The following is a 19,387-nucleotide window of genomic DNA, read 5'->3' on the forward strand; positions in this document are numbered from 1 at the left end:
TAATGCTAGCCCATGCTGACTCTCTCAATCCGGAGGGCTGCTGCAGGGAAAATCTGCTCGCCTTACCTCATGTCACGAGTGAGGGCAGGAACAGCCGTTCTTTTCTGTGCTCCGCACACCCCCCTCCCCACCCACCCACACTGAGCTCGTACATATACATTTCCGGGACCCCAGGGAGCTGAGCTCTGTATGGAACAGCCTTGGCCACACTGCAGGGAGGAAAATTAACCCTCTCACTGTTGCTCTGCTGAAGTAGGGAATATATTGATGGACATGTCGGTGACATCAGATGGATCAGATCTCAGAGAAATTCTCATCACTACCCATGTCCACCCTTTTCTACTAATTGCTTCTTCGTGAAAGCTGCCCAGACATTTAGCTGTCACATCATCATCATCATCATCAACATTGTTGTTGTTCTTGTTAATATTCCAGATTCAAAATCAGAGTTTGGAGTTTTGGCAGAATTGCCAGGTATTAGTAGGTACGACCTGACGGGAGTCACAACATGAATGCTTCTGCTATGTCCCCTGTACAAACCCTCTCACACAAAGAACACATCATGAAGACAAGAGCAAAGGTGAGCACTCGGCACAGCATTCTATATAAGCTCACCTCAAAATGGGGTCCGAACCCCTCAACCATCCAAAACACTGCTCTGGCCCTCAGCCTCTCCTCTGCCTGGTATGCGTGTCCTGTGTGGGGGAGATCCACATATGCTAAGTGCCTTGACCCCACTCTGAACGATAGCTGCCAATACATCACCGGATGTCTGAAGCTTGCCAGCCTAAACAGTGCACCCTCTGGATGGCATTGCTCTGCTCGACATCCAAAGAGCAGTGGCCAGCAGGATAGAATGATCAAGACAAACTCAAGATGTGAGACACCTGCTGTACAACCATCCCACACAGCACACAAACGTCTGCAGTCATGCAGGAATTTCCCCACCAGCATCCAAACTCTCAATGCCACACCCAAGGAGACATGACTACGGATGTGGAACGAGAGGCTGAAGAAAATACCTGACAGTAGAAAAATAGACATTCCAGCAGCTGAGTCCTTGCCACCAGGAGCTGACAAACCATGGCAAAGGTGGCAATGTCTCAACCGCCTACTTACCTGGGTTGGACACTCCAAGGAACTAATGAAGAAGTGGGGCTATACCATTGGTTCCACCATCTGTGACTGGCACAGAGCATCAGACTATGCAGCACCTGCTGCAATGCCCTTGCTTGAAGGCATGTGTACAATGAAAGACATCGCAACGTACAACAAACGAGCACAAGCACGTGTAACAAAATGGTCAAATGTGGTGTAACTTGGAATAATATCCCTGCATGAAGCTGAGGAGAGCTACTAACCCTGTGGTGAGACTGTATTGCCAACCCCAACTGTCTAGCATTCAGGAGCCCACCATACCCAACATTCTGAGATTAGTTTAAAGTACTGCAAATTGGATTTCCCCTATTAGCTTTTGGATATTTAACCTACTGGGCACAATGTTTTTATGCCTGTATCCCCATTGCCAAGGGCTGGAAATTTTATTTTTTGTAAAAGAGACCTGAGATTCTGATGTGATTCATGACTCTAGGAGGTAAGGCTGTAGTAAAAATAAAGCAAGACTCTGAGACTTGCAATAAAATTATGAGGCTTGGCAATGTGGGTTGCTGACCGATGTACAGGCTCCCACTCTAAGTCTTGGCACTTTACAAGAAGCACCATGAGTTAGAGTTCCCCCCCTCTGCCCCCGGGCCAACAGACAATCACCTATGGCTGTGGGACAGGGAGGATCGAGCCTGCCTGCAAGAGCTTGAGGACCCTGCCTGCAGCCTCTCCCTCTAAAGCCCCCCAGCTCTGGGGCCGTCCTCATGGAGGGGAAGAGGGGAAGGAGGACCAAGCTGCTGGCTGTGGTTTACCTGGCCTGAGCTGGAGGTGGGAAGGGGAGGTGGCTTGGTGAAGGCCACCAGGCGGGGGGCTCTGATCCACCTGCCCCCCTCCAGCTTGGGCTGGGCAAAGTCCAGTTGGCAGCTCACTCCCCCTACCCCTCCCTCTCCCTTCCTGCAGACGGCTCTGGGGGCCAGAGCTGGGTTGTATCAGCCCAGCCCTGATCATGCCACAAATTCATCCTAGGGAACACAAATTCTTTAAGGCACTCCAAGGTGAAGTGGTGGCAGACTTACTTGGTGGACTTGGTGGCAGCCTATAAGTGTATAAGGTGGGTGCACCAGGATCTGGGAGAACAGTTGTTCACTACTAGGCCTAATGGCCACAAACTTCTGGAAGGCCGATTTAGACTGGACATATGAAAGAACTTCTTTACAGTCTGAGTGTCCATGATCTGGAATAGATTCCCCCGAGGTGATGCAAGCGCCTACTCTGGACTCATTTAAAGGCGTTTGAATGCATATCTTGCTGAGATCATTTGACCTCAACAGACTTCCTGCCAATGCCAACTGGGCTGAACTCAATGATCTCACAAGGTCCCTTCCGGTCCCTAATGTCTATAAATTCTATCTGATGCCTCATTTGATAAAGGTTAATTTGTTATATGATCAACCACTTTTAAAACGCTCTGCAGCTCTGTACGTGTATCATGGCATGGCTGTGGAGTGCTGTTAGAGACCCAATCATGTGACAAATGTAACTTCTGTCTGTGACCACAGAGTCCAGGGGGGCCATATCTACCATGCTTTGATGGCTTTGCACAACCCTAACAAGTACAGGTATGAGATTTTTCTCTCCCTGCACTGGTACATTTGAGCTGTAGATTCCCAGGCTGTGGGAATGCAGTTTGTTGGTAATCTTTTTTTATTTCTGCAGAAATGATTGGTTGTATCATGAAAGAATCACTATTTCCATTTGGTATTACTGAAATAGTATCTCATGCTCCCATTTTCTTATATATGCTGCTGTCCCTGTTCAGACTACATTTCCCATGATGCACACTGGTTACTACATATTGAGGGGGAAGACAGATGTGGTACATAAGTCCCTGTCTATGCTGCTTCATGGGAAATGTAGTATGGCTGGGTTGCCCAACAACTAGAGAAGAAGGGAACAGAAGGCACCATGGGACACTGTAGTAGGATACCAGAAACTAAATATTTTTAAGGAAGGGGGTTTTTTTTACTTTAAATTTTTAGCAGGAAATAAAATATTTCTGTGTAAAATGCTGTTTACACCATCTGGCCTGAAGTACTAGAGCAGTAGAGCACAACCTGCAGCCTAGATAAGTGGTGCAGGGCTGCTCCACAGGCTAAATCTAGAATGGGAACAGCATGTGGGGTCAGTTTATGGATGCAATCTGGTGTGCCGGGCTGGCCCCCTGTGCCAGATCTATCCATGGCCCATGTCTGTGCACCAGAGCAAGCTGGCACACAAGGCCATGTCATCTGGCCCATGGGACACCCCACAGGTCCAGAAATATGGCCCCAGAAACTGCAGCAATTAATACTGGCACAGTTCCGCCACTGCAAAAGCTCCTAACCCCAAATTTCCAGACCCATGGGGAGTCCCACTGGCTGGATGACAGAGCCCTGCAGACCACAGGTTGAACACCACTGTCTCAGAGAACAGGAAGCTCAATGTTGACTCCTACTGGTGATCAGGGAGAAAATAAGTCCAGAATCCAGGTCCCCACCCCTTCTAGCATGTAAATGGACAGAAGGACCTACAGCAAAGGAGTGTTTTTTGTGCCCTGCTGTGGGTGACTAAAGGGAAATAAGTGGAAATCGAAATGAAACAAAAGCCTTTGAAACAGCTTTGAAATGAAACAAGGCAGTCAAAATGTTTTGAAAGTTTTGAAACGTTTCAAGTTTCGAAGCCAGGCTGACTTGGCTTCAGTACTGGTCACAGCATTGAAACAGCAAAACAGTTTCGATGAAATGAAACAGAACAGTGCTTTCGAAATGAAACAAAACTGAAAACACCTTTCAAATGAGTCTAGAGTAGGTGCTTGCATCACCTCTGGGGGTTGTCTGTTCCAGACCCTGGACACTTGGACTGTAAAGGAGTTCTTCTGTATGTCCAGTCTAAATCGGCTTTCCAGAAGTTTGTGGCTGTTAGGCCTAGTTATCCCTTGGGGAGCCCTGGTGAACAACTGTTCTCCCAGATCCTGGTGCACCCCCTTATATACTTATAGGCTGCCACCAAGTCCACCGAGTAAGTCTGCCACCACTTCACCTTGGAGTGCTGTAAGGAACTTGTGTTCCCTAGGATGAATTTGTGGCATGATCAGGGCTGGGCTGATACAACCCAGCTCTGCCCCCCAAAGTCATCTGCAGGAAGAGAGAGGGAGGGGTAGGGGGAGTGAGCTGCCAACTGGACTTTGCCCAGCCCAAGCTGGAGGGGGGCAGGTGGATCAGAGCCCCCCGACTTGTGGTCTCCACCAAGCCACCTCCCCTTCCCACCTCCAGCTCAGGCCAGGTAAACCACAGCCAGCAGCTTGGTCCTCCTTCCCCTCTTCCCCTCCATGAGGACGGCCCCAGAGCTGGGGGGCTTTAGAGGGAGAGGCTGCAGGCAGGGTCCTCAAGCTCTTGCAGGCAGGCTCGATCCTCCCTGTCCCACAGCCATAGGTGATTGTCTGTTGGCCCGGGGGCAGAGGGGGGGAACTCTAACTCATGGTGCTTCTTGTAAAGTGCCAAGACTTAGAGTGGGAGCCTGCACATCGGTCAGCAACCCACATTGCCAAGCCTCATAATTTTATTGCAAGTCTCAGAGTCTTGCTTTATTTTTACTACAGCCTTACCTCCTAGAGTCATGAATCACATCAGAATCTCAGGTCTCTTTTACAAAAAATAAAATTTCCAGCCCTTGGCAATGGGGATACAGGCATAAAAACATTGTGCCCAGTAGGTTAAATATCCAAAAGCTAATAGGGGAAATCCAATTTGCAGTACTTTAAACTAATCTCAGAATGTTGGGTATGGTGGGCTCCTGAATGCTAGACAGTTGGGGTTGGCAATACAGTCTCACCACAGGGTTAGTAGCTCTCCTCAGCTTCATGCAGGGATATTATTCCAAGTTACACCACATTTGACCATTTTGTTACACGTGCTTGTGCTCGTTTGTTGTACGTTGCGATGTCTTTCATTGTACACATGCCTTCAAGCAAGGGCATTGCAGCAGGTGCTGCATAGTCTGATGCTCTGTGCCAGTCACAGATGGTGGAACCAATGGTATAGCCCCACTTCTTCATTAGTTCCTTGGAGTGTCCAACCCAGGTAAGTAGGCGGTTGAGACATTGCCACCTTTGCCATGGTTTGTCAGCTCCTGGTGGCAAGGACTCAGCTGCTGGAATGTCTATTTTTCTACTGTCAGGTATTTTCTTCAGCCTCTCGTTCCACATCCGTAGTCATGTCTCCTTGGGTGTGGCATTGAGAGTTTGGATGCTGGTGGGGAAATTCCTGCATGACTGCAGACGTTTGTGTGCTGTGTGGGATGGTTGTACAGCAGGTGTCTCACATCTTGAGTTTGTCTTGATCATTCTATCCTGCTGGCCACTGCTCTTTGGATGTCGAGCAGAGCAATGCCATCCAGAGGGTGCACTGTTTAGGCTGGCAAGCTTCAGACATCCGGTGATGTATTGGCAGCTATCGTTCAGAGTGGGGTCAAGGCACTTAGCATATGTGGATCTCCCCCACACAGGACACGCATACCAGGCAGAGGAGAGGCTGAGGGCCAGAGCAGTGTTTTGGATGGTTGAGGGGTTCGGACCCCATTTTGAGGTGAGCTTATATAGAATGCTGTGCCGAGTGCTCACCTTTGCTCTTGTCTTCATGATGTGTTCTTTGTGTGAGAGGGTTTGTACAGGGGACATAGCAGAAGCATTCATGTTGTGACTCCCGTCAGGTCGTACCTACTAATACCTGGCAATTCTGCCAAAACTCCAAACTCTGATTTTGAATCTGGAATATTAACAAGAACAACAACAATGTTGATGATGATGATATGACAGCTAAATGTCTGGGCAGCTTTCATGAAGAAGCAATTAGTAGAAAAGGGTGGACATGGATAGTGATGAGAATTTCTCTGAGATCTGATCCATCTGATGTCACCGACATGTCCATCAATATATTCCCTACTTCAGCAGAGCAACAGTGAGAGGGTTAATTTTCCTCCCTGCAGTGTGGCCAAGGCTGTTCCATACAGAGCTCAGCTCCCTGGGGTCCCGGAAATGTATATGTACGAGCTCAGTGTGGGTGGGTGGGGAGGGGGGTGTGCGGAGCACAGAAAAGAACGGCTGTTCCTGCCCTCACTCGTGACATGAGGTAAGGCGAGCAGATTTTCCCTGCAGCAGCCCTCCGGATTGAGAGAGTCAGCGTGGGCTAGCATTAAAAGCAGGGGTTGGGGAAGCAGGAGTCCTGGCTGCTGCATTTCCGACTCCCGCTTACTACTTCTCCTTACTCAATTCATTTGAGCCCAAAAGGTTTCATCTCCCAGTGCTAGGTCCGACCTGAGACAAATCACAGCCAAAAATAGTGGTACATGTAAGAAAATTTGGGTCACCTCACCATAGCTCAGTTTCTCCCCACACAAGAGGGGGATAAGAATAATTCCCTCTTTATCCCCAGCCCTGAGATCCCACAATGGGAGCCAATCTAGCTGCCTTCCATTACTCTATGTTGCCTAAGAAAGCTGTAGGGAAAATATTACTGTAAGGGAATTGCACATATAGATTTTACTGTTAAGCAGCTAGAAAAGAGACAGAGTAGTCTCAGTGAAGCAAGAACTGATCTGGGATGTCCTTGGCAAATGGAAAAAAAATAGCTGAAGAATTTTAAGGATAATGTGTTTTTTTGATCTGGGTACAAGTTGGTATCCCCCTGTTTTATACCGATGCATGTATAACATGTGCCAATGCAAATGTATAGATTAACCAAGTAGGGAAGCCAAGCATCTTAAGTGATGAGAACAGATCAATATAAAAGGGGGATGCTATTTTGAAATTGGGGTTACAGAGATTAATTACATCCAGGCAACCTATCAGATTCCACTGTTTATCGACTCCCTATCTGAAGTGCCTAATTAGATGTATCTTGTTAAGATGATGTATTACTCTGTATGGTATGTTTTTTTTTGATTTTGGTGTGACCACAAAGAAATTCTAACCTAGCATTAAAAATTATCTAGTACAGATTTTCTGAAAGGCTTTTCAATAACTGCCTGACTGCTCTTAAATCTTTTAGAGTCTGAAAAATACAAGGTTTTCAATCTTGGCTGAACCTGGTAAGAGAACATTTAGGCAAAGACTTAAGAGCAAAGGGCAAGGGGTGAATTGGTAACATATTCCAGGTGCAGGCATGGCAGGTAGGGAGAGTGTTTGTTGTCTCCTGGTCTTGGTTAGAATGGGAGTGCCACCACTGGTGTGCCACAGCATGGCAAAAGGAATTGTTTTGAGGGGCTGTGGGTAGATTTGAGATGCAGGTGGAAGCACTCGTGGGCTATGGTGCAATGTGGCACAGGTGGCTCTGATCAGAAATGAGACCCCCACAGAGAGAAAGCGCCCCTGTCCACCATGCCATGCAGATGCATGCTCAGATTTCAGCTGGTGATTGTCAGAAATGCAAACAGAATCTCTCCTGTGCATTTCCATGCTAATAACAGCTCCGTGGGACTTCAGCAAGAAATGCCTTTTGGTTCTGGGGGATGGCATAGATCTGACATAGGACACACAGAGAGGATGAAGAAACCAATTCAACCAGCACACTAAGAAGAAACCAGTGATTGTCACAGAGCGGTGGGGCCATTACACTCATTACACTGTGGCTGTTACACTCCCCTGCTTTGTTAATTGTGCCCTGAGACAACCCCTCCGGTCCTTTCTCTGCTAGAGGAAGAGCAGCGCACAGCCTGGCAGCAGAGAAGTTGAGTGGTGGAGTCTTAAGCAGATGAGCTCAGCTCTATGACCAGGTACCAGTGGGAAGTGCTGAGGGCCATACTGATTATGTGCAGGGGAAACTAAGAACAAGCAATCCTGCCTGGGAGCAGCTGAATAAACTGTTTTCCCAGCTTCTGCTAGCTAGCACTTATGAATTCATGTGGAGACATGGAGAGAGAAGGGACATAAAAAGGCAGGCAAGAAAAGAGGAGAAACAGAAGAATGAGTGAAAGAATACGAGATGCTTAGGAATGTTCTATTTCTACATGCTTCAGCAACTAAGACATTTCTAGGGCAAAGGAAGTTTCACTGGTGCTTCCCTGACAACCTCAACCGAAAAAGAGACTGAACAAAATCAAATTTGCCCCTTGCTCTTTCAGTGCTCAATCTTTCCTTTTAATCAGTATATTCATGTGGATAACAGGCTGGTCCCAGGCTGGAAGGTAAGAGACCTGGGTTCTGATTCCATCCCACCACTGATCTGCTGGGTACACTTTTGCTAATCTCTTCACCACTCTGTGCCTCAGTTTAACCATCTGTAACCGAGGGATAGCGATATTGTCCTCCTTGGCATAGTACTTTGAGATGCACAGATGACAAGCACTAGAAAGGAGCTGGGAAGGTTCATTATCGGTTTAAAATAAATTATTTAAACCATCAAATAGTAAATCTAGAAACTATGCAAAAAAGTGGGGAGGGGGACATCACATTAAGGGCCTAATCCAAAACCCCTCAGTCATTAAGGAAATTTTAATTGGGCAATTTGTCATCATACTGTCCTCAAGAAGAAAGAAACTTCTTGGGCAAGTTTAATGGGAAAGAGACAACAATACTTGCTGTGTTTGAATGAATTTTCCAGAAGATCACATCAGCATGCTGTCATTATGCACAGCAAAGCTGTACAGAAAGCAGACATGGTCAGAACTGCACCCAGCAGCTTCATTTGCAGCAGAGGAGACTTGGGTAAGTTGTTTATTAAATATTCAAATTCTAAGGTAGGTTTGAGTGATGTAGCTGTGATGATCCAGGAAATATGTGAGAGGGAAGGATCTTTGGGGTGATATGTTATTGGACCAACTGCATAGGTGGGAGAGATGCTAGTCTAGCTTTCGGGCACAAGATACCCTTCCATAGGGTACCTTGTGCCTAAAGGCTTTCCTAACATCTCTCCCACCTGTGCTGTGTAGTCCAGTAACAGATATTTCCACAAAAATCCCTTCCTCTAATTATAAGGCCATAAGTTATTTATGAAGGTGGTGCAATTTCTTCCATTGGAGGTTTTTAAAAAAAGTGAAGTCAAGCATCAATCATGGATTATTTGCTATACTTGATCCTGTCTCAGCCCAAGGGAATGGGCTAAATGAATGTTTTGAGGTTCCTTCAAGCTCCTGTATTTCTATGCTTCTCTCAAGTGTTACCAAAATTGCCCATTATCTTCGGGTGTTCTCATTTATTAGGGATAGTTTCTAGGGTCTTGGTGATTCTGTCAATGTGCTGCTTGTGTTACTATACAGAGCTGTATCTCTCCCTTCTGCAAGCCCTTACCCACAGTGGAGCTATTTTGCAGGACTCAATCTCAATGGGACTGGGTTCCTCCAGTCACCAAATCAGTCATACACACAAACACACACCAATTAATGTGACACGCCTGATCTGGCCGGGCTGATCAGCATGGACAGGCTGACACCCTCATATGCCACGAATCAGTTCATAAGAGCAACAATAAACTGCAGTCAGACACAAGCACACAGGTGAACAGAATCCCTCTGAATCTGGCTGGGTGTCCAGCTGACACCCTCATGGGCCAGCATTCAGTTCATAAGGGCACGTCTGAGTCAAACTGGGTCAGTCAGCCTGTACAAGCTGATCCCCTTACGTGTTTCAAACTCAGCACGTCCCAATCTTTGGCCTCTTGATGAGCAGACCCCACAATAATTTGGGCTTCACAGGGATCTTTAGCATAGGTAAAAGAAGCGTTGCTGCAGAGCACGGGAGGAAAGAGAAGCAGAGAAGGAAAAATATACCCAATTACTACCAGTTTGACTATAAAAGTTATTTATTGCTAAACATATGAAATATATAATAGTACTAGTAGTAATAGACATGCAAAAGAAAAACAAACACCAACAATGACAATACTACCCTGGTTTCACTAAGTATCTGGGGAAACTTAGCTCAAGCTTAACTGATACAGTTCAGGTTCAGAAGTTTATGCCTAGAAAGAAGAGAGAACGCTGGGATCTCACCTAGTCCACGGTACTCAGGCTGCAAAGCTGACAGGCACAGTCCGTAGCACAATCCTTGAAGAGAGAGATGATCTGTTCTTCCAGCGTTCCAAGAATGACAGGGGATGGTGTCAGCACAGGAGTTTTCTTCTTCTTTCCTTTTCCTCTCCTTCTCCTTTCCTCCTGCTTCTTCTTCTTTTTCTTTCTCTTTTAAGCACACACACTTACAGATTTTTATACCCTCAGTGCAGCTGCTTCGAAGCACCCTCAGTAGTGTAAAACATTGTCTTTTCTATTGACAAGGGGTTATCTGGTTTGGACCATCTCAGGAAACTGATTGATAATCAGGAAACACTTAAGATTAGGGAGTAACCAAATACTTGGGAGCCAGCTTGAGATTCCTATGGATGGCAGATATACTGATGGGATATCTCATGGTTTCTTCAGGAACGATAGCTTGCAGCATCAGGATTTTGGATTTTTACTTGTTGTGCACAAGCCTCAGCTTAGCATGACTTTTCCAGATCTTACTATAATAGTCTTTTAACAGACTTAAGACAATTATTGGGGTGCTCATAACCTTTTGTGGAGAGGACTTCCACCAGTCATCTTGGGAAAGATATGACAACACCTGGGATTAGGGCTCCAGCAGGCTGGATGCTGTGATGAACCCTTAACCATTGTTCAAATGTTGCCCGTACCCCCTCTGACTCGGTCTCTTGCCTCAGCATTCCCTAACCCAGCAACCGAGTTTTAGTCAATCAAGTTTAAATAGGCCTCCCATAGTGGGACCGGGGAATGTATGGCCCGAGATGCCTATTAAACTTAGAGCTGTGTGTGTGTGTCTGAGGGGGGGAAAAGTCCTTAGTAAATCCAGATTAGAACTGGTCTGATAAATGCTGAGCTGGGTGTGTGTGAACATGGGTTGATTAACATTGGAAGCACAGATTCCCCATCATGCAGTGCTCTCCTGCTTCTCTGGTCCCAGAATTCACTGCAGTCTCTGCTTCAGTCTTTCTGTTTTCCATCTCTCATGTAAATGAATGGTCATCTGGTTCCATCTCGGATGTAAATGAGACCTAGGGCAGTTGTTTCACTCTTATCACCCTTATCTGGTGAGGTTCTTAGGTGCGTCTCTCGCTGCATCTTAATCAGTTTCGTTTAGGTGGCGGGGGGTGAGTCCTTTGTGAGTCAGACAGACTGCATCCTGTGCCAGGGTTGTCCAAGAATACAGAGCTGAGGCGTAACACAAGAACTATTTTACAGGTAGGATTTGTTCTACACTCCCAGCCTCTGTGGGTTAGGCGCTGGGAAAGATGTGTAATGCATACTGAACATGCACACATCCTCCTTCTCCCTTCTTTGCCTATTGTATCTGATGTTGTAGGTTACGGGCTTTGCACTGATTCTGAAGGCGGTGAGATCTGTGCTTGCAGTCAGCTCCTCTGCAGGGAAGGGCCACAGCCTTGGGTCCATTACGGCAGGATCTTTGGCTCCTTTTGTCACAAATTGGATGGTGAGGTTCCATGAGAACGGGCAAAATGAAAAGCCTCTCTGTCAATTCCTGTTGGAGCATAAAAGCAGTCAGATGTTGGAAGGAGGCTCTATTAAGCTGAACAGGTTAATGTGAAGTCAGGAAAGTGTCTTCTGGTCTAAGAATCTGTGGACATTAAAATCTCAACCAATTATATCACCCTAAAGCTCTACAGGTAGAGCCTGGGCACCATTGTCAGTTCCCAGCAGCCCTTAGAAAGGAGGTGACTCCCCTTCTACAAAGGAAAGAGCATTGACAGTGTTCCTGACCCCGATACCCATTACACCTGGGTGAGCAATACCAGTTTACAGTAACTCCTGAGAACCTGCACACTCATTGGTGAATCTGTCTGCATTAAGCCCTTTGCTATTGACTGAATATTTGTCTGTGGTCTTCCATGACCTATTTAACCTTCCTACCACTAGGACAGACCTGTCACCTGTATCTTCCACATGTTCCTCTCATTTTTTCCATTTCTGTACATATTGGTCTATGAGTAGCCCTTGTAAAGTGACACTAGCTGATGAGTATGTTATTCCTTGCATGTTTGGTGGATCATAGTCTTTGGTTTATTTGTCACATTCCCTTTTAGGATCCCAGAGCCTTCTTCCACATGAGTAGTTTTACTCCATTGCACTTTGCATACTAGATTTCATAAATCTATAGATTTAAAACCCCCAAAGTACCATTATAACCACCTCCTCTGAACACCTGCATAACGTAGACTACGGTACTTCTCTTAGGAATATCTGTATCAAGCATATGAATTGTGTTTGAGCTGTAGCACCCCTTTTAGAAAGATATAGAAGGCTTAGTTAAAAGCTCCAAGGGATAGGGCCAGCAGTGTAACTAGGGGTGACTGACTAGGGCTCCAGGCCTGGGTGCTGCTTTTGAGAGGGCACAAGAATGGTGGCTGCTACTAAGCCAACCACTACAGCTCCCATTTAGAGAATGGAAACTGCTTGTTATGCCTCTGGATAGGGAACCCGCAGTGCACTTGATAAGTTGGTAAGTGCACAGTAAGTATACAGTAAATTACAGTAGTTAAAATCACAGTGATTTTTCACTATCACTGTGAAAAATAATTCTGAATCTGTCTTATTGCAGTTTCCAAGGTCTGAGTTTTATGTTATGTTATGTTAGAATTAACGAACTATCTAAAATCTTGTCTTTTCCCCATGTTAACTATTTGTACACTATGATCAAGTCATTCTAGGTGCGTACGCACATACTAACTTTCTGACAGTTAAGCTGACTTAACTTTTAAGGTTGACTTAACTGTCAGAGCGTACACATGTATGTGTTTACATGTATGAGTTTACTTAAATGTGACATAAGGTAATATACACCTTTGATGTGTATTATCTTGAGTCACATTAGTTAAGTCAATTCTATGTTGACTGAAAGTATGTGCGTACACTAAGTCAAGTTGGCTTAACAGGGGCCAGGGGCTACTGCAGGGAAGGGCTCACAAGATGGCTGCCACCATGTGAAGGAACTGTACATATGTACACTTCTACGTGGCTACCTAAGGTAACTTAGTAAAGTTGACTTAATTTATTTGCCTTATTTTAAGTTGACTTAGACATATATACACCCTCCCTGTGATCTTCTTTTAAATAAACTGGATAGACTGAGCTTCCTACATCTATCACAACAAGGCCATTCTCCCCAAACTTAAAACATTTTTGCAGTTCTTTTCTGTACCCTTTATGATTATTCAGTTTCCTTTTCTACCTGCAGATGTTAGAACTCTTCACATTATTACAGTTGTGGACTTATCACTGCCAAAGACAAAAGTAATACATGTTCTTTCCTCCAACATAATATTTCCGTGTTATAAAACCAAGGATTGCACTTCCTCTAACTACAGCACAGCATTGGGAGCTCATATTGAACTGATTATCTCTTAGTGACTGGGCATGTCTACATGTCCCCTGGCTTTGTAGTTGGTACTGCACGATCATTTAGTACTTGCTTTAGCAAGTACTTGCAAAAGCAAGTACTAAATGACTGCACAGTAGCAGCAGCATCATAGTTAGTGCCTGCTGACACTACTTTGCAGTAGCTCATTGCTACAGCAACATAGAGTCTTGTGTAGACGCATGTACTGAGTAGTTAAAATGCTTCATGACCGTAGACCCGTTCCATTTCCAGCAAGCACAGATTTATTTTTTACTCCTTGAATTCTGCCTGAGAATCACCCTATATATTTTTCATGGTGACAAGATCTTACAAACTCCTTTACAAGATAGTATCTCTGCTATATTTCACCTTCCATCTCTATCATTTTACAAATGGAACAGTTAAGGTTAATGAGTCATCTTCATCCCACTGCCCTTTGTTAGAATGGATTTTGTTAGATTTGTTAGCTTGTGACTTTCAGACCCTTTCAGTTTGGGGTTGACATTCTTCAAGTCTAATCTTTGAGGGAGAGCGAATTTGTTTCTGCCACTTTTGTGCAATGAACTATTTAGCCACCCTTCCCCTTAAAAAATGATTCAGAAATATATGGACAAAATGTAATGAATATTTACATGTCTTTATCCTATTATAAGCAAACAAAAAGCTTAGCAATAAATGGTTGAAATGATAGGAAACTCTTTCCCCATCCCATGTCTTCACACTTTTAAACTCAAAAGCCCCAGTAGAGTTATGAATTAAAATATACAAATGATTGGAAAAAGATAAAATAAAAATGATCCATAATAGATTAGGCCTGTTCAAGCCTTGCTTGTCTTTTCTCATCACACTTCGGTTGCTATGCAGCAAATAAATGTAACACAAATCCAAAAAGATGTTGATGGTCTGTCTGGCAGGTTGATGGTTTTCCCAAAGAGAATGAAACATGTGGCATCCTAGTGGCAATAGAACCATGCCTTGTGTCTCTCAGTGTAAGATAGATTTTGCCCAAAACTGTAACTGCTTCCCTCTTTTGTCTCTCAGCAGGTTTTCTGTGAGCTGGGTCAATGGCGGGTGAAAATCAGACCATGCCAATACAATTCCGCTTCTGTCCCTTTTCAAACGTTCATGAGGTGCAGCTGCTGATTTTTGTGATCCTTCTGCTCATGTACCTGATCAGCCTCTGTGGAAATTCTGCTGTCACTCTCGTTGTCTGCACCGAATGTTCCCTCCACACCCCCATGTATTTCTTCCTGGCCAACCTAGCAGCAATGGAGATGTGCTACTCCTCTGTCATTGCCCCCTTAGCCCTGGCCAACCTCCTATCAGGGAGGAAGGCCACCATTTCCCTTGCTGGCTGTAGCACCCAGATGTTTTTCTTCATCTTCTTGGGTGGGGCTGGCAGCACACTCCTGGCCATCATGGCATTTGATCGTTATGTAGCCATCTGCCACCCGCTGCGTTACACCCTCATCATGAGCTGGAAAGTCTGTGCGCGCCTTGTGGCTGCATCCCTGGTGCTGGGGTTCCTGCTGGCCCTGCAGTTTACTATTTTGCTGTTCCACCTGCCTTTCTGTGGTACTAACAATATCAACCACTTCTACTGTGATGTACTGCCTGTGCTGCAGCTGGCATGTGCTGACACAAAGATCCACCAGGCAGCAGTTTTTGCAGTCTGTATCATAATCCTGGCCATTCCCTTCCTGCTCATCTGCATCTCTTATATCTTCATTGTGGATGCCATCCTGAAAATCCGCTCTTCAGCCGGCCGACACCGGGCCTTCTCCACCTGCTCCTCCCACCTGACCGTTGTCCTCCTGCAGTACGGCTGCTGCAGCTTCATCTACCTGCGCCCCAGCTCCAGCTACTCCCCACAACAAGGCCGGGTGGTGTCCGTGGTCTACACCTTTGTGACTCCTGTGCTGAATCCTCTGATCTATAGCATGAGGAACAAGGAGCTGAAGGATGTCCTGAGCAGAGTGCTAGGGAGGAGATATGTCAAATAAGTGATAGCTTTGGAACATCTTTCCATAAATAACACCCTTTGCAGAAGATGTGTAAGTGCCTGAGGGTATAGGTGGATCCAGAATTTGGGAAAAGGAGGTGCTGGAGCTGCAGAGGTGACTGCACCCCTTGCTCCCAGCCTTCCCTTCAACAATGGCTTAGGCAGACCATATAGCAGGAGCAGCAGATACAGATTTTAAGTGTCCAAAGCAGGTAAGTATCCCTCCCCCACTCTTGGTACCCCTTTTACTCTCCATGTTCAACAGCACATTTCCTCCCCTCCCCTTCTCTAATTCTACCTCTTGGCACAGAAAAGAGAGACCCACTCCCCACTGCTGCTGTCCTGGCCATTTCTGCCTCACTCCAGCCAGGGCTGTGGGAAGCAGCTGCGTGGGGAACCAGGTTTGGCCAGGGACAGTGGCAGCTGTGGGCAGGTTCTCCATCCCTGCATCTTCTTCCTGGCTGCTGGGGAGCATGTGAAGGGGCTGGGCAGGAAGGGGGAACTCCTTCATTGCCACCAGTGCTGCTGTCCCTGGCTGCTTCCACACAAAGCTGGTCCCTGCAGTCCTGGTTGGAGCAGGTCAGGAGTGGCTCTGAGGCTCCCCCTGCCCCTGGTTCAGCCAGGGACAGTGACAGCAGCACTCCCCTTCCTGCACCCAGAGGTGTATGTAAAGAGGGCAGCAGGGAGGCGTGATAAAAGGAGGAGAGGAAAAATGCTGTTGAGCCCAGAGGGGGAGTAAGGGAGTGCTGAGGGGAGGGATTCTTACCTGCTTTAGGAGCTTAAAATAACTCCCCAGCTGCTGTTCTTGTATCATGGTCTGGACTCTGCAGGGAACCCAGTCATTTGGGGCTGTGAAGAACCAGGGCTGCCAAGCTAAGCTGTGGAAATGTGGGGTGTGACCATGCCATCGCATCCCCTCTAGATCTGCTGTTGGCCATGCATGCCAAAAATGGAATAATGGATGCTTTTGCTTTCATGTTAATCACCTCTATTTGGCCCCAGCTACTAAGGATTAGGACCAAGTTTAAATGGACAAGATGTCAGGTTACATTATTTGGGACAGAAGACCATTTTTACAGTAGTTTTGCCTAGTTCTGTTGATGAATATACAAAGGTAATTAGAAGGGGAGCTCCAGGATGCATTGCTGAAAAGGATAGAAGTTCTGTGCTAGAAGACCTTGGGTTTTGTTGGGTCCAACAATAACTGTAGGTTGGGGCATTTGAAGTATTAAGGGATTGTAAATACCAGAAAGTTGGTGAGAATAAGTAGGTGTAATGGGATGACTGAATACAAGTACCATGTCAACCAGAGAGATCTAGTGGGCTGTCAAGTGGTCTCTCTACTGAGGGTGGTAGATGCATTGGGAGGACATAGAGTAAATATCCAGAGATTTGCAACTTTTCCTGTTCAGTCAAGGTTGTCTCTCATTTTAGATCTTTGTTCTGGGAACCAGCCAAGTACCTTTGGTTGCTTAAGCAGCACGTAAACAGAGAACCCAGAACCACCGGTATAGACGTGTTGATTATTCAACATCAGCTGTGGTGGACATGGCATTGTGTGCGCATCCTAGACCGTGAGGAATTGCTGCTGCTGGCGGCAGGGCTGGCAATAGTAAATTCTGAGGAGCTATTGACTTTGTGGTGCTTTTAATAATCTAGTAATACTGTATGTTGGCCTGGATATCAGAAGAGGTTTGCATTATGATTATATTAGTATAACTCAGTAGAGAGAGTTGTGTAGAAAATCAGAAAAGGAGGGAAAAAATGGATCAAGATAGCTACCTCTCAGCAACCCCCTTAGCTGTTAAGAAACAGTGCCAGATCTCTTAGCCTTGTTGATTTACCCAGAGGTATATTTGGCTTGGGCAATCTCCCCTCCTTCCCTTCCCTTTCACCTTTTTTGCAGAACCTCTGGATCTGGAGGCTCCTGAGGAGGAATAGCAGTGGTGCAGAAGCAGCAGCTGGAGATTCACGGCTGCTGGGAGAGATGGTTCCTCATTATTTTTGCTGCAGGCACGTGTGCCCAGCAGCCAGAAAAACAAAGTTTATCAGCTGCAAAAAATGCGGTGACATCTTCCTCTCCACAGCTACATCTATACATTTTCAAGAATGCCATTCACTGACATACGCTCCTGCCCTGCTCCCACTGCTGTGCCTTCCTCTGCTGGAGCTGGAACTGAAAGGGAGGAGGGGATGGGAAGGTATGGCATCCCTCTCTCAGCTCCATTAGGGCACAGCATTCCTCAGCCAATGCCTGGGGCTCGTGTCCCACTTGCCCACCTATCCTTACACTACTGGATTTTGCCTGTGTCTTGAGCCAATGCAAAACTGGTTTGAAACAGGAAGGATCAAACCTCAGGAATACAAAAAGAATGAGGGTTTAAAAAACGGTGTTCTCTTAAGGAAGCAGAAGAGAGCTTCCTAGGAAGAGAGAAATGCAATTAAAGCTCTGATCATGACCATGTTGTATGTGTAGAAACATTGCTTTATTAAACAAGAATGAATACCTGAGAACTTAAGATTATATTGTAATGCTCATGCAGAAGACAGCAATTGAGGCTGGTCATTCAATCTAAATTGGATAGTCCTACATGTCCTCACCTTTATATGTAATTTAAGTGATGCATGTAGCTTTCACATTTAAGATATTTATGACTTTTCTACACTGAAAATAATAAATGAATATATCAAAGAAAGAAAGTAAAAGGAAAACAAAACAAGCAAAGAAAAAACGTTGCTTAGATAAATGCTTTTTTTTTACTAACCTCATTCTCAGGAGCAGTGGCATTGTTGAAGTCTCCCCACAATGCCTGCATGTTTCAGAACTCTGCCGTGCCAGCGCTGGTGCTGAGCAGGCACTTCATGCAGGGGATGGTGGACCTCCAGCTGGGTGCTGTGGTGGTCCCAACCCACCTTACCAGGGATCCCACCTACTCGTTCCTCCCTTGGCTCATGCAGCCCTACACCGGCCAGCTGGACCCCCCACTAGGCACACTTTAACTGCTGCCTGGGCTGGAACCACGCACTAGTGGAGTGTGCCTTTAGCTGCCTCAAGGACACTTGTGCACCCTCACTGCCCGCTTTGAGTTTCCCAAGGACAACATCCCCCAGGTCATCATTGCGGTCTGCATGCTGCATAACATCTGTGAGGCCCAGGGGGAGCTGTTACCACTGCAGAGAAGGTGCAGCGGGCGGAGCATGCCTGGCAGCAGGAGCAGGAACTGCAGTGGCAGTGACAGCAGCAGGCTCCCCCCACACTGAGGCCTCAGGTGAGCCGCACACCCGCCAGCAGGGGCCAGGACACCAGGTGTATGAGGGGCGACACGTAGGGGGTGCACGGGGATGTATGTGCACCCCCTGAGAGCGCCAGTGCACCCCGTCAGGCCGCACACCCTGTGTAGCCAGTGCCCCCCCTGCGAGCGCCAGCCAGGTAGTGGGGCTGCCAGCAAAAGTGGCTGTGCCCATGTCCCAGGCGCTGCACGAGGAGCTGTTTGCACAGACTGAGGGGTGCCCAACCCACTCTGCCCTGCTGCTGCTGATCGCCATGGTGCTCCGGGTGAGTCAGGAAGAGACATGAGGAGTCCTGAACACTTTTTTAAAATCACTTGTCCATGCTAAATTTCAAATGTAGAAGGTTTTAAAGCAGGGGTGGATAATCATTTTGGGCGGAGGGCCACTTACTGAGTTTTGGCAAGCCATCGAGGGCCATATGATAGGCAGCCAGGGGTAGATAAATGTTAATTTTCTAAATTTTTAAGGGGCCCCGAGGGCCAGATACAATGGCCTGGTGGGCAGCTTCTGGCCTGCGGGCAGCATTTTGCCCACCCCTGTTTTAAAGGAAA

General features: G+C 46.4%; 1 protein-coding gene across 1 annotated transcript; it reads left to right on the forward strand.

Annotated features, from left to right (window-relative positions):
- The first annotated feature begins 7,461 nt into the window (after positions 1 to 7,461).
- On the forward strand, positions 7,462 to 18,004 carry LOC132248665 (olfactory receptor 10V1-like). The gene is made up of 2 exons (XM_059722476.1): positions 7,462 to 8,842; positions 14,585 to 18,004. Exon 2 carries the CDS (start codon positions 14,608 to 14,610, stop codon positions 15,544 to 15,546), a length of 939 nt encoding a protein of 312 aa, XP_059578459.1. The 5' UTR covers positions 7,462 to 8,842; positions 14,585 to 14,607; the 3' UTR covers positions 15,547 to 18,004.
- Positions 18,005 to 19,387: the final 1,383 nt, after the last annotated feature.

The sequence above is a fragment of the Alligator mississippiensis genome, chromosome 2 (genome assembly GCF_030867095.1).
Source record: "Alligator mississippiensis isolate rAllMis1 chromosome 2, rAllMis1, whole genome shotgun sequence".
NCBI lineage: Eukaryota > Metazoa > Chordata > Crocodylia > Alligatoridae > Alligator > Alligator mississippiensis.

Coding starts and splice junctions, on each gene's coding strand:
- LOC132248665 (XM_059722476.1), top strand. CDS start 14,608: ATGGCGGGTGAAAATCAGACCATGCCAATACAATTCCGCTTCTGTCCC.